Source organism: Podarcis erhardii (assembly GCF_964252035.2).
Source record: "Podarcis erhardii genome assembly, chromosome: 4".
Taxonomy (NCBI): domain Eukaryota; kingdom Metazoa; phylum Chordata; class Lepidosauria; order Squamata; family Lacertidae; genus Podarcis; species Podarcis erhardii.
In genome coordinates, this window is record NC_138508.1 from 104,417,731 (window position 1) to 104,443,305 (window position 25,575).

The 25,575-nt window shown below is 42.4% G+C and overlaps 1 protein-coding gene across 1 annotated transcript in view; it reads left to right on the top strand.

Moving 5' to 3' along the window:
* Window positions 1–11,412, top strand: part of DIAPH3 (diaphanous related formin 3) — a 129,235-nt gene extending 117,823 nt beyond the window's left edge. The window contains exon 28 of the mRNA XM_081858056.1: window positions 10,304–11,412. Coding sequence (XP_081714182.1) covers window positions 10,304–10,560 — 257 coding nt within the window. The 3' untranslated portion in view covers window positions 10,561–11,412. The remainder of the gene's footprint in view (window positions 1–10,303) is intronic.
* Window positions 11,413–25,575: the final 14,163 nt, after the last annotated feature.

The following is a 25,575-nucleotide window of genomic DNA, read 5'->3' on the forward strand; positions in this document are numbered from 1 at the left end:
ACACTCCCCCATCATATGTCAAGGAGATAAAGAACTACACAACTTTTAGATGACATCTGAAGGCAGCCTTGTATTTTTATTTACAGTGGTACCTCCAGTTGCGGATGGGATCTGTTCCAGAGGTCCGGCCAGATCCCAAGGTTTTTGCAACCAGAAAGACCACTTCTGCGCATGCACCCATGGCAAAAACCCAGAAATATACTTCTGGGTTTGCCACTTATGTATCCTGAAATTTATGTAACCGAAGGGATATGTAAGCAGATGTTTGACTGTATTTATTTACTGAATTTATATTCTGCCCTATACCTGGAGGTCTCAGGGCGGCTCACAGAACAAAGCCAGAACACAAAACCACAAAATATATAATCAAAATAAAAACAACCCAATGTTGTTGTTGTTGTTGTTGTTTAGTCGTTTAGTCGTGTCCGACTCTTCATGACCCCATGGACCAGAGCACGCCAGGCGCTCCTGTCTTCCACTGCCTCCCGCAGTTTGGTCAGACTCATGTTCATAGCTTCGAGAACACTGTCCAACCATCTCGTCCTCTGTCGTCCCCTTCTTCTTGTGCCCTCCATCTTTCCCAACATCAGGGTCTTTTCCAGGGAGTCTTCTCTTCTCGTGAGGTGGCCAAAGTATTAGAGCCTCAGCTTCACAATCTGTCCTTCCAGTGAGCACTCAGGGCTGATTTCCTTAAGAATGGATACCGGCAAGCCACTCCAGTATCCCTGCCAAGAAAACTCCATGGACAAAAACAACCCAATAACAGCCCCCCCCCAATCTTTTTATAAGGGCATAGTGTTAAATAGTGGGTAGACATAGCAGACGACGCAGAGATTTCTCCAAAGCAGCTCTTTATTTGTAAGCTGGAACAGAACTGAACAGCAAACAGCTCAGCCGGCCTGCTTTTATAGGCAGCCAGCTGTCAATATTGTAGCAACAACAACCCAGGATTTCCCACCTAAGGTAACTGACATGGACCTGAGTGAAAACTATATACACACGATACTCCTGGTAGCCAGGGTGAGAACTTCAATACATAACACATAGGATGTCAATCAAATCAACAAAGGCCTGGTTAAAAAGGAACGTTTTTGCCTGGTGCCTAAAGATGTATAATGAAGGTGACAGGCAAACTTCCCTGGGGAGAGCGTTCCACAGACCAGAGTATTGGGAAGTTTTTAATGTTTGACGTTTTATTATGTTTGTATAGGTGTTGAAAGGCGCCCAGGTAATAAATAATAAAATTATTATTATAGGATTAAGTCGGATTGCACTGTTGCTAATATGCCCATTCTCATGCCATAATCTGCTTTTTATACCCAAACAGGCATATTCCCCGCTTTTTCTATTTGGTTCTCTCTTCATACTTGGCAGCTGCAGTACGTTTCTAAACACATTCCAAGAGCTAGCTTCACTGTCATCTCAAATCAGATATTTTGCTTTCCAACACCTTTAGGAGAAGGTGACATAGCTAGTACCTCACTGATAACCACAACTCTTCATGGATGCCCCTCAAATACAAATGACAAGTAAAGTAAAGCTAGCCTAGAGCTGGCTTGTTCCATTTTTTAAGCTCTGCACAAGTGTTTACAACAGCCTGGCTTAATTCAGAATGTTGATGTTTTTAAAGTTAATTTGATTTCTATTCCCAAAGAACAATATTAATCTTGGGACATCAGGTACTTCCAAGAGCAAAGAAAGACTGCCCTAGTAAGAGAGACTGTGGACACATGCTTCACTGTATGCCACTAGAGCTGGATTAGACCTAGAATCTGTTCTACTCTCCAGATTTTGGGTGGGGGAGAACTGCTACTGTACTTCCTACCTCACTGCTAGACTTTATTAACCTCTTACTAACATGGATGCTACTCCTTCTGTAGCGGATCCCACACTCAAAGCTTTTACACATTTAATTTGGCTTCCTTATGTATTTACATACCATGCCAACAATAGACTTCACAAGGGGCTGCTTTCTGAAAGTGTAGTTTATAGCCATCCAAACCGTGTGCGTGGATGTCTTTCCCAAATACTAATAGGCAAAGGAGAAACCTGGAAGGCAGAAGCAACTACTTTGGGTGAGTCTTTTGTAAATACAGCTTCAATTTGGAATACAGCAAGCAGCCTCTTGCAATTCAGTGTAAATGTAGCACTGTTAGCTCAGAATCTAAATGCTGATACATGCAGCATGACGCTGACTTCCAATATCTAGTGAATTCACCACATTTTAGCACAGGAAGCCAGCTCCACTGCCTCATTGTAAACAGCTGCTGGCAGTTGCTGAACTGCATCAAATGTTCCTCTCAACAAATTCTCAATAATAGATTTTAATTTTCACAATTTCTCTGGTTATTAGCCCACTTTACCTCTCTTGCCTGCCTGCTGCTGCTGTTCTATACTACTTGCCCTGGCATCCATTTGTGTGAGTTCCAACCCCCACCCTTTCCCACACACTACATCTCATCTCTCCACCACCTCGGATCTCCTGCTTTCTCTGTCAACAGCTCACAAAGCTTCTTCCTTGAAGTAGTTTGACAATTGACCTTACTCTGTCGCTTCTTCTTAGTTTAGGTGAAGGGTGATGCTGAATAATGGAGGGAGAATGTGGTGTTAGAGGAAGGGGTTCAGGCGAACATTTCAAGGTTGCATGAATTGTATAAGCTGACCTGGCATCATATTACAGCTGCAAGCGTGAAAGGGTTGCATGACTTTTACTTGGGTGTTGCAATCTTATTCTTTGTAATCTTCAATTTTCAGTTCCAGAATTTTTAACTGTACCCTGGAGCCTATTCTTAGGAGCTTTTTTGTAACCATACTTTGACAACTTCCAGCTTTTCTCTCCAGGACAAAGAGTTGTAAGAGAAGATTGAGTTTCTGTGTCTTTAACGATTACATAAGAGATGGAATTTTTGTAGGCATGGCTTGTCATATAGGGTGAGAAAAGTTTGTCTGTTAATTATTATTATTAATTTCATTTGTATACCATTTAATATTTTTAAGAAAAAAACTCATAATGGTTTACAACACATTAAAACATCAAATAAAGCAATCCAGAATAAAACATTACTGAAGAAAGTCAAATATATAGTATAAATTCAAAGCAACGTAATTAACAGGAAAGTAAAATATTAGCTTAATAATAATAATAATATTAATAATAATAATAATAATATACCGTATTACTTATACCCCGCCCATGTGGCTTGGGTTCCCCAGCCACTCTGGGCGGCTCCCAAAATAATAATAATAATAATAATAAGAAGAAGAAGAAGAAGAAGAAGAAGAAGAAGAAGATCAAATATCAAACATTAAAAACTTTCCTAACTTCTTAAAGATTTTAAAATAAAACATTACCAAAACATCAACTACAGAATGCACATTTAATGTAACAAAGTTAACAAAAATTATGTTTGTTGGTTGTTGTTGTTGTTGTTGTTGTTGTTGTTGTTGTTATTACTATTACTATTTCCCAGTCACTCTGGGCAGTTTATCTGCCTTCAGATAAAGGACTACCTTCAGATGTCTTCTAAAAGTCAGATAGTTGTTTATTTCCCTGACGTCTGCTGGGAGGGTGTTCCACAGGGCGGGTGCCACTACTGAGAAGGCCCTCTGCCTGGTTCCCTGTAACCTTACTTCTCGCAGTGAAGGAACCGCCAGAAGGCCCTCGGTGCTGGACCTCAGTGTCCGGGCAGAACGATGGGGGTGGAGATGCTCCTTCAGGTCTACTGGGCCAAGGCCGTCTAGGGTAAGGTTACCAGATTTTTTTCAATGAATCTGGGGACACTTTTCAACTTCAATGGATTTTGTATGGGGACTGATTTGTAAATCCGGGGACTGTCCCTGGGAAATGGGAACGTCTGGTAAACTTAGTCTAGGGCTTTAAAGGTCAGCACCAAGACTTTGTATTGTGCTCGGAAACGTATTGGGAGCCAATGTATATCTTTCAGGAAATCTTAAAGATTTCAAAAGAAAACATTGCTAAAGGAAGTCAAATATAACTGCACATTTAAAACAGAATAATAAGAGAATAAAATATTATCATTAGCATATAACGTATTTGCTGCTCTTGCTGCCAGTGGTGGTTGTGGAGGCTCAGGCCCAACTGTGTCTGCACTAAGAGACAGCCAATAGGTTAATCCCCTTTTCCGCCCAACTCGTAACGGCACAGGCTTCCTGCTTCCTTCCATGGCCTCTGGTCCCCACTAAAGGAAAAGGGGAAGGGGGTGACAGGGCCATTGCTATAACCCAGCAGAGGTCGGGATGTGACCCATTGGTACACTGTCTCTCTCTCGTGACTAGCACGGGCAGTGCACTTTCGAGTACTACTGGAGTAGTACAGTTGTATAATATATATGTATAATTTATTTTTATATATTATCATGACCATATTGGAAAGCTTGGAAAGGGGTGATGTATTCATGTTAAATTAAAAGTAAAGGAAAAGGACCCCTGGATGGTTAAGTCCAGTCAAAGACGACTATAGGGTGCAGCGTTCATCTTGCTTTAATACAGTGCCCTCACAATTCTTACATCAAAATTGAGCATTAGTTCAATTCCCTTTTAGGAATTAAAGCAGTGGCCAGACATTCCTTAAATATTCAAAAGCTTTACTTGCAGAGCAGATGATAAAAGAATATATTCGCATTTGCAAGACATGCTTATCCAAGCATAGGCTCAGCTTCACTTAAAATATAGCTTCTTGTTTTAAATCATAAACTGTGTCTCCCTCTCCCAGCTCTGCACTCGGTCTGCACTTTCCTATAGGCCTTGCAGCTCCGTGAAGAGATTCACATTTCAACCTTTCTCTGTTCCATTCAGAGACCCAATAGCTGCTGCATTGCTGTCTCTCTATTCATAGAGAGCCCTCTCTGTATTCTCTATTCAGAGAAAAAGCATTAACACTTTCCTTCTAGCAGTGTTCAGAGAAGCTTCTTTATACAGCCATCGCTTTATGCTGTGACATCGCAGTGAACTCACACAAAATGGAGTATGTGACTTGGTACTTCTCATGTGACCAAAGTTAACTAACCACATGAAAGCTACTTGAGCTCATGCTAGAATCAGCTAGTAACTAATCAAAACTTGAAATTGCTTTCTGTAAACACACAGCAATATCTATTTAAGCAATCCCATTTCAACAAATGAAATCAGTATATCTAACAGTATGGGCATTTCATATCCCTAATTGTCGTATGAATCAGCTTTAGACACATTCTGCAATTATCGGATTTAAAACTGTTCAAAACAACACATCTGTAAATGCTCACTCAGTTCTCCTTTCTGCTTCTGGGATGGACAGATGGACAGCCACTGGAAGCTTAGAAACAAGTTCCTATGCACAGACCACATACATCTTTGATCCAAGAAAGATGAGTTCCAGTAAGCATAATCTTGAGTTTGAGACCTTTCCAAAATCTAGGATTCAAATAAGCACGACTGTAAGCAATGACATAAATACAGTTTCACCTCTTCTTTTTTCAACATGAAGATTAATATTCATGTAGAAAACAGCAAGTGCAAATCACAAAGTATCTGTTTTTCCCTAGGTATGCTTGTTGGATACCTATTACATTTATCTGCTTCCTGATGCATATACCCAGAGAGAAATGCTGAAAGTTCCTTGCATCTTACATTTAATGCTCTCTTCTTGACATGAGTAATTATATCCAAGCCAGAAAAAATAATGTGAATCAGCTCTGAGCCATGTAGTGAACCTGGCTTTCAAACACAATTTCCAGCAATCAAAAGTGAAGTGGCAGGAAAGAAAAAGAAACCCAAGAAAATATCTCTGAATGGAATGCGTAGAGCTAGAGGTGCTCTAAGATGCTGCTATCAACTTAGCAAAGTGGAAAATGTCAGACTTTGCCACTCACCACTAAGAATTAGATTATGAAATCGAACAAATACTATTTAATACCCATAGTAGAAAGTGTATTTTTGCAGGACGTAGGGGATGAGGTGTACTACAACATGTTTGGGCATAGAAACATTCACTATGGTTTTATACAATTTCACAAGGCCTTTTCAGTCATTATGGGGTTGCTAATCTAGGTTTGCCCCAGGGACTTTATTGAACAGAGCTACAACCAATCCCAATTCTGATGGGTAAATCTACATTGCTTTACTGTTGATTTTTAATGGTTAAGTGAAGGAGTACTACTAACTATTAAATGGTTTCTAATATTATTATTTATTAATTGCCTTCCACCTATGCCCCAAGGCAATGTACAAAATATGATAAAAACAGTTACAAAGCAGCACAACAAATAAGATGAGTTTAAAACAATTCAAAATGAGCAGCTATGGCAGAGCCCTATTGCTCTACCCGGGAATACATGTTAGAACAAAAATGTCTTCTCTTGTTTCCATGGAGTACAGATACTGGGCATGCTGTTTCACAGAACAGGGGAAGCCTTACAGAGAACCTACTTCTGAATCACTGTAGAGTGGACTTCTAATATTTTGGTGCAACCGGTTTAGAATTTCAACAGCCAGGCGGCTCACCAGGGCAAGGCAGTTTGAGTATTTTATACCGATCCCGGTTCAACTGCACTGGTTACCAGTTAGCTTCCAGGCCCAATTCAGAGTGCTGGTTTTGACCTACGTATAAAGCCCTAAAGGGCTCAGGACCACAATACCTCAAAGCCCGCCTCTCCCCATATAAACCATCCCAGACTCTGTGTTTATCATCTGAGGCTCCTCCACGTGAGGTCCAAAGGGCGGCAACATAAGAATGGGCCTTTTCTGCAGTGGCTCCCTGTTTGTGGAATGCTCTCCCCAGGGAAATTCATCTGGCACCTTCATTATACGTCTTTAGGCACCAGGCAAAAATGTTCTCTTCAACCAAGCCTCTGGCTGATTAATATTCTACGGCCTATTCTATGGTGCCCATGTATTTGTGGGAGGGTTTGGGGGGTTTTTTGGTTTTGTTTTAACTATTTCTTTTGTGCTTTTATTCTGTATTTTTATCTTGTGAACCACCCTAACATCTTCAGATGAAGGGTGGTATATATTTTTTAACTAAAACAGCAGCAACAACAACAGGAACTTGAAGGAGACACTCGCCTGCAGAACATAGTGACCTGATGCGTATATAAGGGGCAATGTGGTCTCTAAAATAACCTGGTCCCAAGCTGTATAGGGCTGGATGTGCTAGTACCAAAACTTGAACTTGGCTTGGGAGCAGATTGGCACTCATCGCAAATACCACAAACAAGGTGCTGTATGCTGATGGTAGTTTGCCCTCACAAGCAACCTGGCCACCGCATTCTAGCCACCACATTCAGTACTAGCTGAAGCCTCCAGACCAATCTTGTGGGTAACCCCACACAGAGCACATTGCAGAAATATAACCTTGAGGTTAGCAATGCATGGGCAATGTGGGCAGGCTGTCCCAGTTCAGAAATGGCATAGACAACTTCCTGTACATGGGAGCTGCTCAAAGTGCCCAGCTTGTCAGATTCAGTTTATTAAAACTTATCCAGCCCACCTCTGCCTCTAGACGCCAGTACAGGACCTGCACAGCCATTTCAATTGTTACCGAAAAATAGAGTTGAGTAGCATCACTGTAATAATGCCCCCTCACTTCATATGTCCTGTTGACTTGCTCCCAAAGGCTTCCTATAGAGGTTGAATAGCATTGGAGACAAGAGGCATCTCATAACTCAAGAGCCAGGGAACTGAGGGACACCCTTCCAGTGGTATCTTCTGGAACTGTCCCTAGAGATAATCACTGAGACAACCCAGGAACTACTGCAGAACAGTGGCCCCTGATACCTGTTCTCCCATTGAAAGCCCAAGAGTAAGAAGACCCAGTTCAAACGCCAACCCAGCTAGGAAGCTCACTGGCTGATCTGGGTCTAGCCTGGGTCTACAGGCTTGTCTTGAGGATATAAACAGGATGGGGAATGTGTACTGCCCTAGACTCCTTGAAAGGACTGTCACATAAAAGGACTAAGATGAACTTGAATCCGGGCTTTTGTTCATATCCAGAGCTGCTTCACAAAACGCACTTCTCACTAACAACAATCAAAACAATCTACAGTAGTTATGCACCCTCATGGCAATTGCTACAGCTTAAGATGGCACAAACATTGGATATGAATGTAATACATCCATAAGAATTATTATTTTCTCAGACCCCCTGATGCTTATTCATACATTTTTGTTTGAAGCTGAAAACCACATGCAGTTTTGGAGCTACTCGTATATGCAATAAAGAGCTAAGACTACTGTTCATCAGTGCAAGGATTTTCCCCTGCATCCTGGAACCACTCTATTCCCCCCCTCCGCCCCACACCACCTACATCTGTTCTGAGGTTTCCCCTAAACTGCACTGGGCATCTACGAATCCCCTTGTATCAGTGTAAAGAGTTAATTAAATACTGCCCCATGGATATTGAATGGTTAACATTTGCATGTGTTAACTGTTGCATCAACAAAAAAAGGTCTCTCACCAATGTTGATGCCCTTTTAAGAAACTTTAAAATTAAAACACACAAATATATATAGACAGAATGGGGAGGGGAGTTTCAGTACCACAGGACAGCCAATTCCTGTACTTTAAGGAAATAGCAAGCGGTCTTAAGTGGAGTAGGCTAGTTTTGCATGTTTTAGGGTGAGTTATGACCCTAAATGTGTAAAAAGGTTAAAATGCCCTCATATCAAAGTCTAGGTGCACATGGGAATTTCTACAAATTGCATGATAGGAAGAAATAGTTTTCTTGTTCAAGAGCCATACCAGGAGCCTTTATTAAGTTTTGAATTGTCTCTAATATGGCTATTCTTCTTTTTCAGGCTAGTATAATCATTCCAGTATTTATCTCTTTTGCTGTTGCATATTTAAATTCATACTATGTAAATTCAAAAAGGCACAATCATCTTACATGCTTAGTGCCATTCCTTTGAGTCTTGTGTGTATCTAATTCTGGTTATATGTTTGTGCAATTTTCTCATACAGTAAATGAAGCTAAGTGAAAATTGCTTCTCTCTTATTGGATTTTAAGTAACAATTGTCCCCCTGATGCAGGAGATAGAAGAGGTTATTTTATTTTCTCCTAACAGCCAAAAGGTGATCATACTTCTAAAATTCGTTGAGATTGCCCAAGAAACTGTGTAAAAAACTCATCCATCATTGTGAGCCCCTGGTCAGGGAATGACAGTGCAGTAAATATCTTCAGCAGCAGCCTTTTAATGTACAAGCTGTTTTCGGTTGGGATTTTCAGCACTCACATAAAACACACTGTCATGAGTGACTGCCTGTGCTCCAAAGTCATTACTATTGGGATGATGGAACATCTTTCAGCGAATAACCAAAAAACTCTAAATGTCATGTCAAGTTTGTTGAAACCATTTTCAAGCCTTGTTCAAGGTTACATGAATATTGAATATGCCTTTTTTAAAAGAAAAAAGTATAGGATCTATCAGAAGGTTTGTTTAGACAGGTAAATTGAAGAGTATATTGATTTTTTTTAATTGCCTTATGTATTGTTTAAGGCCCCAAGTGAATCTACACTTCATTTTGCCTCTTTAATAGATCAAATTACGGGGACAATAATGAACTATGATATTCCCAACTGCATCTGGTTAGAGAGTTTTGAAGTCAGAATACTAGAGTAGATGGCCTGATCCAGCCAAGGGACCTTCTCAATGAGATTTTTGGTGTGTACAGGGAGAGGAGAGGAAGATGAGATCCCCACATTATTGGATACAACCCTGTGTATCTGGAAGCTGCTATGTTCACTTTCATGAATTTACAAATGTAAAAACGCCCTATATTAGTTTTATTGACAGGTGTACTCATCTGAGCTAAACTGTTACTTGGGGTGGGGGTGAGGCTCACCATTCTCTTGTTTCCTCTGGGACTAATTCTTTGTTTAGAAGATTCCAAGACGTTATTGGTTTCAATGTGAGGGATGAGTGTTCAGCATTTGAGAAGCGCTCCTGCTTTATATTTATGAAATGTCAGGCTAGGATTCCAAAGACCATCCTACCATTTCCATGTACCCAAGCGTGCCTTGGAAAGTTTAAACATCCCGCTGGGCTTGCTTACAGTATGTGGCTCTTTGGATCCTAGCCATAAATTTTAACTTGTCCATGGGTAGACTTCGTTATTTTTATTAACAGTTTTTCTTCAATGTGTTTTCGTTAGATCACAGTTTAAACTTTGCTACTCGGTTCTTTCAGTTCATTAACCAAACGCCCGCTCTTCTCTTTAGAATGTAGAATTGCACAGCTTTGCCAGTTTTCAGCAGCTGGGGTGCTTGAGTAAAAAATAATTGTGATTTGTCTGTTTTCTACCTTACAGAAAACCAGAAAGCACCAACAGAAAAGTTACATTTGCTCCACAATATGAACACAACATCAACAAGGAATCCAATGAGCAAGGACCTTAATTTCAAGATGGAAACTAATTCATCTGTAGAAAAGAGAGCAGCTGTTGGGAAGAAGGGCATTAGTAATGGAGGAAGTAGAGGGAAAGAAATGGAGCTTGCTGGCTTTGTTTCTAAAGGAGAAGCAATTCCTGAAGTAGAAGCTCTGCTAGCAAGATTACGAGCACTGTAATCTTTGACTTCACCGATCAAAGCAAAAACTGAGTCCCTTAAGATGTTCAAGAAAAATGTATGTCTATTACAGAATATACAACTTCAGAAATGCAGGTGGACCAATTCTCCAAATCAGAAATACCTGCAAGTAAAAAATTAGCATGTTCCTCTCTTTCAGAAAGACTAATTCATTAGCTTTTCACATGCTGTGAGTATTTGATGGAAATGAGCTTTTGAGCAACTGATCTCCATTAGCTTTCTGAAGCAATACATGTTTATTTTCTGATTGGCACCATAAAGAAGCTTTTCATGGCTGTTACATGTTTTGCATGATGCACATTTGATGTATGGATTTATAATGTTTTGTGCCTGAATACAAAATTGTTCTTTGTATTCCTGTAATATGGCATTGATGTCTTGCGTAGTTGGAAGACAATTCAAGGATAATGAAAGGGGGGAAAGTTTGGTTCACAGATCTGTTGACTGTTGATTAACACTCATTCCCCCCATGTGCTCCACTTTAAAACAATTGTAAGCTATTGACTTAAATTTTAAAAAATGCAAATCAAGCTATGTACATCCTGGGTATTGTGCATTGCAGAGTCTGAAATTTTAGTAGAAAAAAGTGCAATACAATATTACATAAGTTATAAATAAGTTTTATAGTATAGCTTGATTCTTCATCAGGTAAGTGCTAAAATGCATTCATTTATTGTTAATCTACAGACAACACTGTGTATCTATGCATAAAGTAATATCAAATGTATGATAAGATGTATATCCAACCTATAGCTGTTACTCAAACTTGAAATATAAACACAATTTTGCCTTAGCACAAATTTATGATTATTAAAGGAACTTAGTTACTCTTTGACTGTGACTGATCTTAATTTTTCTGTTGCGCACAGAAAGACACCTAAGGAAATATTTGCCAGAATTGGCTTTTTAAATCGCTTTGTTACAATGCATGCTGTTGGATTTGGTAGAGATTTCTCGCACAATTAATCAATATTGGTGTATTTTTAATTCATTTGTAAATTGCACATCACTGCAGTTTAGACTAATTAATTACTCTTGCAATAGTATATTGCTTCTGGTTTTAATTGGGTTGGAAAACTGGATCCATTTATAAGATCATACCTGCAGATTATTTGGACACACCAATTACCGGTAATAATTTTCTTCAAAATGTTGTGTAGGAGCTATTTTTTAAAAATGCATTGCCTTAATTATTTTTGAACAAATAAAAGCAGAATGTTGAAACAGATCAAACTTCAAATTCCTCACCAAAGTGGTTTAGGGATTATTGAATTTAGTATATTTCTTTGTTACACATCTTCTTGTACTGTATTTATTTGCTCCTTTAAAAATCGGACAAATATGCCTTTGGAAGATGTGAATTGCTTTTTAATGTAAAGAACTCAGATCACTTTTCATTATTAAATATAGATCATTTCTGTGTCTTCCTAGCATTAAGAACCAAAGTGGACTTTGTTGTTGTTGTTGTTGTTGTTGTTGTTGTTGTTGTTACCATTACCTATTGCAGTTATACCCATATTTCCTCCAGTGGCTTAAGATGGTATACACAGGTCTCTAGCTTCCCCATTTTATTCAGGCAGTCCTTGATTTGCACTGTGGGGCAGTGCGAGGAGGCACCTCTCTGTGGGGCAGGGGGGCAGCTCAGAGACCAGGGGTGGCAGCCGTGGCTGGCCAGAGTACTCCCAAGGAGAAGGGAGGGGAGAGAGGAGGCTGAAGGGTGTTTGAAAAAGGGTGAGAGACTGCTAGGCAAGGGGTGACCTAACTGGGCTCCTGAGCCCCACAGGGGTGCCACAGAAAGGATGTAGTTGGTCAAGGGAGCCATGGACACAAAAGGCTGAAAACCTGCCATAGTGGCTTTCTTTTTATTACCACAATGGTGCTCAAAGCAAAGCCAAATCACAGTTCAAACTGCACTGAACTACTCTGTGACATCTTCCTACAGGACAGTTGGTGATAGACAACCTTGTAGGGAACAGAGGGCAAGGCCAGTTGTAGGAGGCTCTATTTGCCTGCACTTTCTCCTTAAACTTACATTTGCAAACAATGCTGATAGAAAAAATCCAGTTCTTTGAAATATCACAGCACGTTCTATGGTCTGAAACCTTTTGCAGTAACTTCGGCAATATATTATTAGTAGTTGTAGTGTTTAGGTGTGTAAAGGTAGTTTCTTTCCCCACTATTGCAATCCCCACCCCTCATTTATGAGTTGTGTGGTCTTATATTTGGACAGATTCTAAAGTGATGTGTGATCTTACGATTATAGAACAAGAATACCTTCAGTTAGGTCAATATTGTTTCAACTGCTTCAACATACTATGTGAACTGTTATGCTTGAACGTAAATCTTCTAAAAGGCTGAAAAAGCATTTCATCATCAAAATTGGTTTTCTTCCCTACATCTAAACAGGCTTATCCTGATGATGATGTAAGAATGAAATGTGTTTTGAAAGGCCAGGATCTTCATGCTTCTTGAATGTATGCTGCACCTGACATATAACGGCACAGAAACAGGGAGGTTAGGAAACAGATCTGATAAATGTGCTACTTGATTTCACTTTGGGGACCTGAAATTGCATCTTGCACAGAATGAAGCAACTGGAAATGAAATAGTTTCAAATGACATCTTTAAAGGTCATGAAGGAAATGATGGTAGGTGATCCAGACTTTCTATGGCCACAGGTGTCTTGTCTATTCAAAGAAATATACCAGAACAGACCTATTTTATGGCACTATTTTCAGACTGTTCAAAATAAACAAAAGGATGGAGAAAGGACCCCATGATATCTAAGCAAAACCCTAATATTCTTCAAATTTATTTTTTTAAGTGCAGGGGGTTGTGACCCTAAAGTGATATTCTTATTTATTCCAATAAAGGGAGCACCAAAATGTCTGAGATGGTTCAATAACTGAAGCCTGGTTTAGAGAACCTGGTGGTTGTGGTTAAAACTGTTCCTGACCCATAACATTTCAGAATGCAAAAGGGGGTTGAGTGTTATGTCTACCTTTCTATACTTACACATGCACATTTCACAGCATGGGGAAAACGTGGGTAGAAGAGTACTAATCTAACCTATCTAAAATGCTAGTTTTTGTACATACCGTATTGGCCCAAATATAAGCTGCACCTTTTTTCCAAATTCCGACCATGAAAAGTTAAAGTGCGCCTTAAATTCGCGACCTTACAAAAAATGGCTTCCATGATATGAAACAGCTCCCAAGCCTCCCCTACACCGGCTGAGAGGAGGAAGGGGGGAAGGCTGCCAGCAAAGCGGCATGGCTCCCCCCCCCCCCGAAGCAGCCCTGGAGCGCGGGGGAATGGTACCCGTAAGATTTTCTTCTACATTTGCCATTTACAGGTGTGAGTGCCTGCAGAATTTTAAAGGAGTGGCTAATATTCAGGTATTGTCTCTCTCTCACCCCCCCCCCGGCTTATTTGCGGGTGCGGCTCATATTCTGGCCAATACAGTACAGAGCTCCCCCTCCCCTTATTGGGGAGTATTCAGCTATCCTATCCCTCAAGTCCTGTCTGAAGAGATGTGGTCCAATATATCACAATATCTGTGTTTTATATAAACTAACTGAATAGTTGTGGTTTATAGATGCTATGTTGGTTTGGGCATGTCCTTTTGGCATTCTGTTGCATCTTTAAGTTCAACCAAAAGTAAAATATATGTGGACAAAAATAACTCCAGTTTTCTTTACAGTGGTGCCCCGCGCAAGACGAACGCCTCGCAAGACGGAAAACCCGCTAGACGAAAGGGTTTTCCATTTTGGAGGCGCTTCGCAAAACAAATTTCGCTATGGGCTTGCTTCGCAAGACGAAATGTCTTGCGAGTTCCTGCGGGTTTTCCCCCCTTTCCCCCCCCTTTTCCTAAGCCGCTAAGCCGCTTATCAGCTGATCCGCTGATAAGCCGCTTATCAGCTGATCGCTAAAAGCCGCTAAACCGCTAATAGCGCTAATCTGCTAAGCTGTCAATGGGCTTGCTTCGCAAGACGAAAAAACCGCTATACGAAGAGCCTCACAAAACGGATTAATTTCGTCTTGCGAGGCACCACTGTATTTGAAAAGAATAATGAATTGGCAGCACTCCCTAGTATACCTGAGTACTATGTTGAGCATGGAAATGACCTTAGTGAGTCATCCTTTGCCAAATCTAGTGAGATTGCATCTATTTGCAATCTTCAATGCATACATAGAGACACTGAATGTCCTTTATTGGGCCAGCTGGAAGTTTTCCAACCATGGTAGAGACCCACTACTTGGGGGGGGGGGCAGGAGATGACACGCCTCTACTGCCCCTGAAATTGGTGCAAGTGATGGTTGCAAAGGCACACTTCCCTCATTCCACCCAGGAACATCTTCATCAGCAGAAGGCAGAGAAGAGCCAGTTCCAATCGGCCTCAAGGGCAGGATATGGTTCATAGGTTTGGCTTGAGCCCGGTTACCACTTTAAATTTTGACACTTTGTTGCCAAAAGGAGCGCAAGGGAGGGGTGATAATTGGGCGCTTCAAGGGGTGTGTCTACTTGGTCCTAAGTTGCTCCCATGCCCCCTTGCTTTGTGTAACTTCATGGGGCAAGAGCTGTAGCTCCACTGAGATTATTGTGAGGGTAAAGGGGATCCTGAGCCATGCATTTAAAGCAGTGTTTACCAACTTGGGGCCATATGGCCCTCTGTCATAGCTGTCAGCGATTCCCTTTTTTATTCCGAATAGGATTCCTTGCAAGAAAAGGGGAAAGTTGACAGATATGCCCCCAGTCCCCCCCGAATATTCCAAGGGGGCCACAGGTGAAAATCACGTAAATGGGGGGGGGGGTATAGCACAAGGCTAGATGGCTAAACGGGGAAGTGAGAAGTGAAGAAAAAGAATCTTTGTATTGGTTTTTATGGGGGGGGCACCTCCCATGGGGGAACCACAGGAAGGAAACAAGGTCAGAAGGAGAGATGGTTGGGAAAAGGTTGGGAAACACTGATTAAAGGATATTCAGTGAAACTGCTTTACCCATTTTTTTAAAGTTTCAGCATGCCAGTTTTCCTGAATATGATGCAAAATGCATTTGACAAGGAGTTTGTCACAGTTGCAACATTGAAAAGTGGTCTATCCACATGATCAATGCAACCGTCATCTTAAATATCAACTAAAGCAGTTGATTTCCAAATTGTGAGGTTGGGAAAAACTTCTGGGTGGGTCCGTCCTTTTGCTGGTGCGCTAACTGACAATTATTGGACTGACAGCATTTGCAAGCACTTGATCTTCATCATGCTGATGAGCAGATCCATGCTGGGTTTTATTTACACTCCCAACTTGATATTTGCCCCTGAGAAAAAAATGGTATGTTTGTCAGTTTCAATTTCAAGAACTTTCTGACACTTTGGTGGTTTGAGAGAATGTACTGATAGCACGAGCACACTCTTCAGTCAAGAGGTAGGTACTTCTTTATTTAATCTGTTCCTGTTCAGTTACATAGCCCTAAACATGATGAATATGACAATTCTAAAATAAGGACATAAACATTTGATAAACAGTATTGCAGAATGTGAAGTGTGTTGCATTCAGCCAGCCTGTTGCTAAATAGCATGGGCACAATTTAGTCAGTGATGGGTGCAGTGTCCAAGCACGCAGAATTTCTACTGCCACTCGCCTGCACGCACAGGCATGCCTCCAGACAGCTGTGGGGGCTATTAAGGTGAATGGCAGACCTGCATCCTTCACCATATCCCCTTCTAGCTTTCCCCTCTGCTTGGTGCAGGTTCATGCCTGCTGTTGAGGCAGGTGAAGGGACTTTGGAAGTCCTATTTACCTTTATACCCCACCCCCCCACTCACTGCCTCTGGGCCCAGTCTAAAAACTAATGTGGGAAATGGTTTTGTTGAGTCCATGGGCATCATCTGCATGTAGGTGCAGCACCCATATTTGGCTAGGTTATGCCCCATGGTAGTAAATCCTGGATTCCTAGGTCATGTAGCAGACCAGTCTGATCAGCTGCAGCAACAGAAGCTCATTTCTTATTGCAATCCCAGGAGCAGTGAGCATGGCTTTTACTGGGGGGGTAGGCACTAGCTCCAGACAAAACTTTTTCCATGGACTTCTTTACCCTAAACCCTAAACACTTTGTTCCCGTTTTGACTAAGGATCCAACCTAGTGTCTTTCCCCCACAAAGCTGTGACTGTTGTGATGAGGTAGGCAAAACCTCCAGACAGGCCCAATTTGTCTGCAGGCAAGTTCGTCCCTGGCCCCAGATATGGCGACTGATTAATTCCCAAGCAAGGTCGTGCTAGCTAGAACAACTGTCCACTTACCTTCTGATAGGGCTGAATTGCGCAGGATGGGTAGGTCGGATGTCTGACACCGACTTCGCTGCCCACTCACAGTGCAGTCATAATTCAAGCCACAGAGGTGGACCTGAGTGGAAACTGGCTCCCCCAGGTCTATCTCCAAAACCTCACCCGCTAGTCTGGCCATGATTGGCAAGTATGAATTTCAATGCTTTGCAGGACATCCCAGAAGACCCCTTGACCAGCAGAGGCTGTTAATGCTGCCAGCGGTCACATGGGTGAGGACTTCGCCGCCGCCGCCCCCCCAGCTCCCCAATGGCTGCGTCACATCACACCATCCAGCAAAAGGTAAGCGGTCTATATCGATTTCTAATTGGCAGATCTACAATGGTGGATTATCCTGTTGAAACAACATCAACCACATTGCAGAGTTTCTCTGCCTCTAACAAAACCGCAACAGGAGCGTTCTGCTCTATATAATATAGCAGAGTGACCTCCCATTAACTCCACCTCTGAAATACAGGAACCTTTTTCCTTTGTGATTGTCAAGTCCCCCAAGAAGGATCAGAGCATTTTACTCTTTTTCTTTCTTTTTTTCCCTTGGAAGATCTGCAGTGCAGTAAATCTTTTGACTCTGACAAACTGCAGAAACCAGTAAACAGCTTCAGCATAACACTGCTTGGATAAAGCATCAAATATCAGACAGGTTCAAAAATGAAGCTCTCATTGGAAAACATTATGCAGTTGTCATTGCTCATCCTTCTACTATCTAAGGCTGAATCTTGTTCAGATAAACCTCACCCTTGCTTAAGCAGCTAGGTACAGGGAAATGTCAGTGTTTCAGCATTCCCAATTTAGCTTGTGTTAGGCGAGTCTGAAATCAGAGCTTAGATTTGGTAGGTAAACACATATAGCTGATCCTTAAAGGTTCAGTGCCTCAGCTGCATTTAGTACTTCAACTGCTTGGGGGAACATGAGCACAGAGGCATCGAAAATGAATAACTATAAACATTTTAAATGTAATAGAAGGTGGTGAGTGAAATGTGTCCCTGATGGGCTGACTAATAGTAAATTGTGCCTTTTGGAGCAAGCTCATTCTTTATGCCTTTGATAAAATAAACAGAATATTTCTGCCTTCCCACTTTATCTTTGTTCCTCTATGTATTCTAATTTCCCATAACTCTCTCTCTCTCTCTGTGTATGTTCATAGAGATGGAATTTGTTTCCAAGATTCTTGTGTGGTAGATGTGGTGTTGAGCTGTACTGGTTTTAACGGCAGGTGCATGTCTGACTGTCTTCATCAGGCTTCCTCAGCCCTCCAGATGTTTTTGGCCTACAACTCCTATGATCCCCAGCTAGCAAGACCAGTGGTCAGGGATGATGGGAATTGTAGTCTCAAAACATCTGGAGGGCCAAGGTTGAGGAAGCCTGGTCCTCATGCTTCTCCCGCACAAAATACTTCCTAGATGTACAAAAAGACAAGCCCGTGAGCTGCTCTATAACATTCTGCTTTTGTATGCAAGAGTTATGTTTAAGACCATTCAAAAATCCATTCCCCACCTGAAGGCTGAACTGGTAGGGTTTCTGCTATTCTATTTCACTTGGGGAACTGCAACCTTGAGTGGGATGTGCAGGTGCTGGCTGGGCTTTGCAGATAAGCACTAGATCAAATCTCACTGGGTGCCTTTTAAGTAAATGGCTTCAGCAAAAATTACATTTTGCAATTTTGCCTGTGTATGCCCGACACCTTCCCTTAAAAGACCTAAATATTTAAGCCTGTTTTTAATTGATACTGATTTTATATTTTACATTTATGATTTTTGATTAAAATTTGAATGTTATTTTAATGCTGTTGGCTTAGTAAATTGTATTTTAAATATATCTTCCTCTTAGTCACTTTGAGAAGGTTTCTACCACTAAAGGCAATTTTTATTTATACACACACACACACACACACACAATACTAGTTTTTACATAATATCAATGCTTTTTTCTTAAAAAATGTTTAGGGGTACTCTCATTTTGACTCAAGAAAATCACCATTTTATAGTTCAAATCAGGAAAAAATAAATACAGTAAATGGACAAAAGTACAAAGATTCACAAAATGTTTAGGGGTATGCATACCCCTGCATCCCCCCACAAAAAAATCACTGCATAGTATCAAAATATTTTGGGTCAATACATCATATTCTACCATATTGTATCAATTTCAAAATGTGTGTGTACGTGGGTGGCGCTGTGGATTAAACCATAGAGCCTAGGACTTGCCGATCAGAAGGTCGGCGGTTCGAATCCCCACGACGGGTGAGCTCCCGTTGCTCGGTCCCTGCTCCTGCCAACCTAGCAGTTCGAAAGCACATCAAAGTGCAAGTAGATAAATAGGTACTGCTCCGGCGGGAAGGTAAATGGTGTTTCCGTGCGCTGCTCTGGTTCTCCAGAAGCAGCTTAGTCATGCTGGCCACATGACCCAGAAGCTGTCTGCGGACAAACGCCGGCTCCCTCGGCCAGTAAAGCGAGATGAGCGCCGCAACCCCAGAGTCGGTCATGACTGGACCTAATGATCAGGGGTCCCTTTACCTTTACTATATATATATAATCAACCTAAAAATAATCAACCTAAAAACAATGGGCCACGGTCTTATTCATAAATATTTCAGGTCTCTGCCTTCCTTACCAGGCTCTGGGAGGCAGAGATTAAGCTTGCTGAAGCCAATAGTAGTAGCACTGGCCTAAAAACAGAAGCCGGGGGGGGGCAGAGGAAACTATTTTTCCTCATTTGTTTTTTATAGCTTCAAATATATTTTCTAACATATAAGATTATTAGAATATGTATCCTTGCCTGTTCTTAAAACAGAAACCTGTAGTATTACAATTCTGGATATGCCCTTGCTCATATTCAGGAGTGGGACGAGGCAGAGTAGTTCCCCAGTGAAAATATATTTAAGAAATACAGGGAGAAAATGTCTCCATGTGCAGTATTATAAACCACATCCGCACAACTTACTTATTGGTGGACTGTAAACCTTGAAGAAGCACATCAAAGAGCTTCTTTTGTTACCAGAATTCTGACATAAAAAGTACGTCTCAACATATTACGTTTTCTCTGTTTGATGTCCTTTAAGGGAAAGAGTTCTTGGTTGGTAGTGAAAGTAGTCATAAATAGTGTTTATGGAGGCCTGAATGGGGCGAGGAAGAACTGAGTCTCTTGCAGGAATGATTTCTTGTAAATATCCTTTAGGCTACATAGTGTGGGCATGGAAATACTTGCTTTTAGTCTTTGGAAAGTTGAGTTCTTCACTTCACTTTAATGAACCATTTTCTGAGGCTTATTTTTTGTCATTGGCTTAAATTAGGAGACTCCAAACGCTGACCTTGTGTGCTTTCCAAAGGGAGTCCATAGCTCATTTGTGCAACAAAGGCCTTTGCCGTAAGCCTAGGAGAGCCTTTGCCAATCAGAGTGAAAAATACCAGGTTCGATGGAGCAAAGATCTAAGCCAGTACAAGGTTGTTCTATATGTTCAAAGTCAGTGGGGGGAGAGGGGGAGCACTTGCTTAGCGGCAAAAACCTTGACATAATGGTGTGAATGCAGTTAACGTGTGTGTGTGTGTGTGTGTGTGTGTGTGTGTGTGCGCGCGCGCGCGTGTGTTTTAATGCAGATAGTACCATAGCTGTCAACTTTCAGATTTGAAAATAAGGGATCAGCAGCCTCACCTGTCCTGGGGACAGTCTACAGTTCAACTTTGTAACCAGAGGTTCAACTAAACAGAATCTGAATCCCATGCATCACAAGGCCTATGCAGCCTCAACTTAAGATGGCTCCCCAGCCTGGCTTTGCAGCAGCACGTGCAACCAAACAGTGTCCAGTGTTCAAAAACCCCCTCTGCTTGCATTAACTAGCCACACACACACGAGGTGGTGGCAGCCTCCCGCCCGCCATTGTACTCAACCAGCTCCTTTCCTTTCCTTTCCCCCCACCATGTGCCCCCCCCCCAGACAGACCTTATCCCCGGTAAGCATGAGTGGGCCGCCAATGATGTACCCATCCGATTCCGAGCACAGGTACATTCCGAGCCCCTCTGAGCCAAGGCCCAAAGGCAGAAAGCCCAGCCAGCAGCCAAACAAAGCCTCAGGCGGTGGTTCCCACAGCGCAGCAACCCGGCAAAGGGATACAGCAGCAAGGAAAACCACACCGTCACCTCTCCGCTGGGAAGCGCTGAAGCAAAGGCGAGTCCCCAGGCAACGCGGCTGATTTTATCTGGACAAGGGGCATGCAAGCTCCATCCCCCAGTCATTCTCAGTCTCCTTATTGGTGAGCAACGCAGCCGAGCAACGCAGTTGAGGAGCCTCCCTGGCCGGCAGGGAGCCAGGAGGGAGAGGAGCTTCTTCCTTTGAAATCCGGGAAATTTACAGGATATCAACAATCTGGGACAGCGGTGGGAAACGGCGCTGGAATAAGGGAGTTTCCCGCCAAAGAAGGGAAGGTTGACAGCTATGGATAGCACCCGCTGGGAAGGGGGAGCAAGGAGAGGGAGATGAAGACCTTTCCTCCTGCCAACAGAGGCTTCCCTCCCAATGAAGGCCTCTTCGTGATGTGTGTGAAGGACTGGACTGGACTGTTCCTCCCCACCCCTGTAGTTCCTCCCCACTCTGTGGCTGTTAAAAATGTGCACATTGTGAGAACTTAAATAATTGCCATCACATCTAGTTCATTCCTTTGTTTAAACCAGGGCTGGGCAACTGCCTCCTCCCTGTCAAAGGGGGGATTTCTGGGGGGGGATCACATGCTGACAGCAGCGCATTGCCCCCCCCCCAACTTCTCTCTCTGCCACCACACTCCTTCCCTTCCTTCCATCTTTCTCTCCACCCAGTCTGCTGCCAGGAGTGGGACAAAGTCAAAGGTCTGAGCCTACTTGCTGAAATAGAGGGATCTGTCTGCTGGGTGAGAGTTCCACAGAGTCTGGTCCACAATCTATCTCCTGGTAGAAACAAGCCGTGCAACTGAGCCAAGTAGGGAATTCACTGAAGATCTTGTTAACTGGGCAGAGATAGAAGGAATCAGGAGGACTGTAAAGTATCCTGGACCAAAGTCATTAAAGGCCTTGCAGATTAATTGGCCCAGTAAGATATAAGCAGATGCAGACATGGAAATTCCCCGTTTGCATTTTTGCTTCAGTGTTCAGGGCCAGGAAGATCTCCAGGAGATCTAAACCAAGAGCAGCAGTTTCAGTATCTGCTTCTTAGTGCTCCATCAAATCGAGATGATTGTTATATGCTGGATGTTTTAACTCTGATTTTACGGATGTTTTTTCATGCTTATATTCTGTTCTAAACATACTGCTTTAAGAATAAGTTACTTACTAGTTCATCCTAAATTATAAATAAATTGATTTTATTGAAATTTCTTGCCAGATCTTCATACATTATGATTTCCAGGCTGTGCACACATTATACCTTTAAAGCAGATTAGAAACACACTCTTTCTCTCAAAGAATTCTGGGGCCAGTAGTTTACCCCTCGCAGATTTATGTTTCCCAGCAACCTTTAACTTGGGTTGCCATACATCATACATCCTCTTTTTCCTGGACATGTCCTCTTCTCCATGGGTAAAACGCCAAACTGGGAGTGGTTGTTGTTGTTTTTAAAAAAGCCAAAATGTCTGGGTGTTTTGTTTTGTGTTTTTGGCTTGCTCCCCTTGCTCCCCCCTTAGGTATCCCTCTATTGGGCGCGCCTCCCATCATTAAGCAGCTCTGCAGTGCTCCTTGGGTCAAGGTGCTCTCTTACCTACCTATGTCCACCCCACCACCACCATTGGATCTGGTGTCTCCCGCCTGCAGACTTGACTCACTTTAGGGCCTGCTTTTTAAGTGGCTTGGCAAGTCCAGTTGGGTGGCGGAAGTCCATCAACCCTCCCTTCAAATTAATTGGATGAACACAAGGAAGGTCTCTCCAGTTGGCATCCCGCCCCACCGCATGGGAGCTCAGGGAGGGCTGTGGTCTCAGGAAGAGGCGCAGAGAAGGAACCCGGCTGCTGTGTGGAGAGCTCAGCGGTTCCCCATCCCTCGTTTCTCTCCCCCCTCGTTTTCTGTCTCATTCTCTCTTCTTCCCCCCCTACCCCCTTTCCCCCCTCCCCTGCCTCATCTCCCCCTTGCCAGGGCTTCACCTCCCCCTTTTCTCTGGCAACCTGGTGGTCCCTCCTGGACTCGTTGGGATTTTATACCTAGTGATGTGTAACTTACAGGATGCCCAGTAGTGGTGGCAGCGGGGGGAGGGGGGCGTGTCTTCCTACTTCACAGAGATTTTTTGGTTATTTAATTCACATCCTCTTGCTCCAGCAGCCTTAAAAATATATATTATTGACTCATAAGGAACCACCATTTCATGGCAAATCAGCTGTATCAGACTTTTGCAGCTGCTTGTCTGTATACATTGAAGGCATCAAAAATAAAAAATTCCTTTTTTATTTTTTAAAAAGGGAAATGGTTTCTGTCCTCCAGTTTTCACACAAAGGAAGGGACTGTTAAAGTAATTATAATTATTTGCTTTTTAAAGAAATTCTCTATATAACTTTAATTCCAACATTGTGCTCTGAACTGTTTGTTGGGTCTTGTAGCTCTCTGAATGGTGAAAGAATCAATTGTTTATTTTAAAAAGACATCATTCTCTGCTTATCATCTGTTAGTATGCGGTCTTGTTTTTACTGGATCTGAGCTGAAGGGAGGGTATTTATGGGTATGTAGCATCAAATGCAGGTCGACTCCAGCTTGGCTGCAAAAATGCACTGTACATGCGTTAACATACAACACAGGTTCATGTCCTTGGAGTCATTGTTATACCTTGATGGTAAAATGGGATGTTTTCAGGAGAGATCAGTGTTGGTTGTGTTGCCTAGTGTAATGGTTTGGGGCTTGTTGTTTCAGTGCATGGATAGGCAAACTAAGGCCCGGGGTCTGGATCCGGCCCAATCACCTTCTCAATCCGGCCCGCGGACGGCCTGGGAATCAGCATGAGTAGAATATGTCCTTTTATTTAAAATGTATCTCTGGGTTATTTGTGGGGCCTGCCTGGTGTTTTTACATGAGTAGAATGTGTCCTTTTATTTAAAATGCATTTCTGGGTTATTTGTGGGGCACAGGAATTCATTCATTATTATTTTTTCCAAAATATAGTCCACCCCCCTACAAGGTCTGCGGTGAACCGGCCCCCTGCTGAAAAAAATTGCTGACCCCTGTTTTAGTGTGTTTGCATTTACAGTGGTACCTCTGGTTAAGAATTCATTCATTCCTGACGGTTGTTCTTAACCTGAAACTGTTCTTAACCTGAAGCACCACTTTAGCTAATGGGGCCTCCCGCTGCCACTGTGTCACCGTCGCATGATTTCTGTTCTCATCCTGAAGCAAAGTTCTTAAGCCGAGGTACTATTTCTGGGTTAGCGGAGTCTGTAACCTGAAGCGTATGTAGCCTGAAGCATCTGTAACCCGAGGTACCACTGTATTTGATTTGAATGGCACATTGATTGAAAACTGATTTTGAAAACTGGCTCTACTTTCTGGATGAGACCCAGACACAACTGGTGGTTGAAGACTTGCTTTCCTCTTCTCTTCTCCGCCCCCCCCCCCCCTCAGCAATATAGCACAGCTTCTATCAGGGGTCAGCAAACCTTTTCATCAGGGGGCCAGTCCCCTGTCCCTCAGACCTTGTGAGGAGCCGGACTATACTGGGGGGGGGGGGGGAATGAACGAATTCCTATGTCCCACAAATAAGCCAGAGGTGCATTTTGAATAAAAGCACACATTCCATTCATGTAAAAACACACTGATTCCCAGGCCGTCTGGGGGCCTGATTGGGAAGGCGATTGGGCTGATCCGGCCCCCGGGCCTTAGTTTGCCTATCCATGTTCTATAGCCTATATATAGTAGGGATATTTAGAATGAGAGTTGTAATAGCAATCCATAGTTAAAGGTAGAAGTCGGCAAACGTGTCCTCGTTTTTGCTCTTCAGAACATGGTAACCCTACTCAGTGCCCAGAATTCTTGAGGGAAAGAAAGTTATTCCAGTCTTCTTAAAGCTTTAGGCCTAGATTCAAGGAAACAGTTGGGCTAGGAGGTAGCCGTGCAAGCAGGCTTTCTCTCCTCTCTTATTTTTCATTGCAGACAAAACCTCGGCCTGTCCACACAATTTTCCAATTTTGTTCCTGTTTATAATGTTACAATATAGGTGTATATTTGGATTACTTGAAAACAGTTTGTGTGACCTGAGGAAAAGTCACCACTCAGCTGAAAGATCTATAAAATTCATTCACAGGTATCTCACTTCCTGATTCTGTAGCAGCCGCATAGGCAAAAACTGACAAAACGGGACAAGGTTTTTTTCAGAAGGCTTGCAAAGAATAATGTAGAGGTGGCAAAAGAATTGATTCAAAATCACTGTAGAAGATTAATTGTGTGACATGTGGGCAATTGGTTAATGGGATTGGGCCGGTTCCCATTGACTGATGCTTTGACAAAAAGAAGCTTTGCATTGCATTTCAAATGATGGAAGAGATTCGTTTTTCTACGCTTGTTTACCTCAGTGTAGTGAAAAATGTAATGTGTGAAGCAGCCCTCAGAATGCAGTTGCTGTTATTTGAAAAGGGACTTTACAAGCCAAGAGATTCTCCGCTCTGTAGCTTCCATGCTCTGAAAAATGAAACAAATCTAAATGGAAATTACAGGCTTAG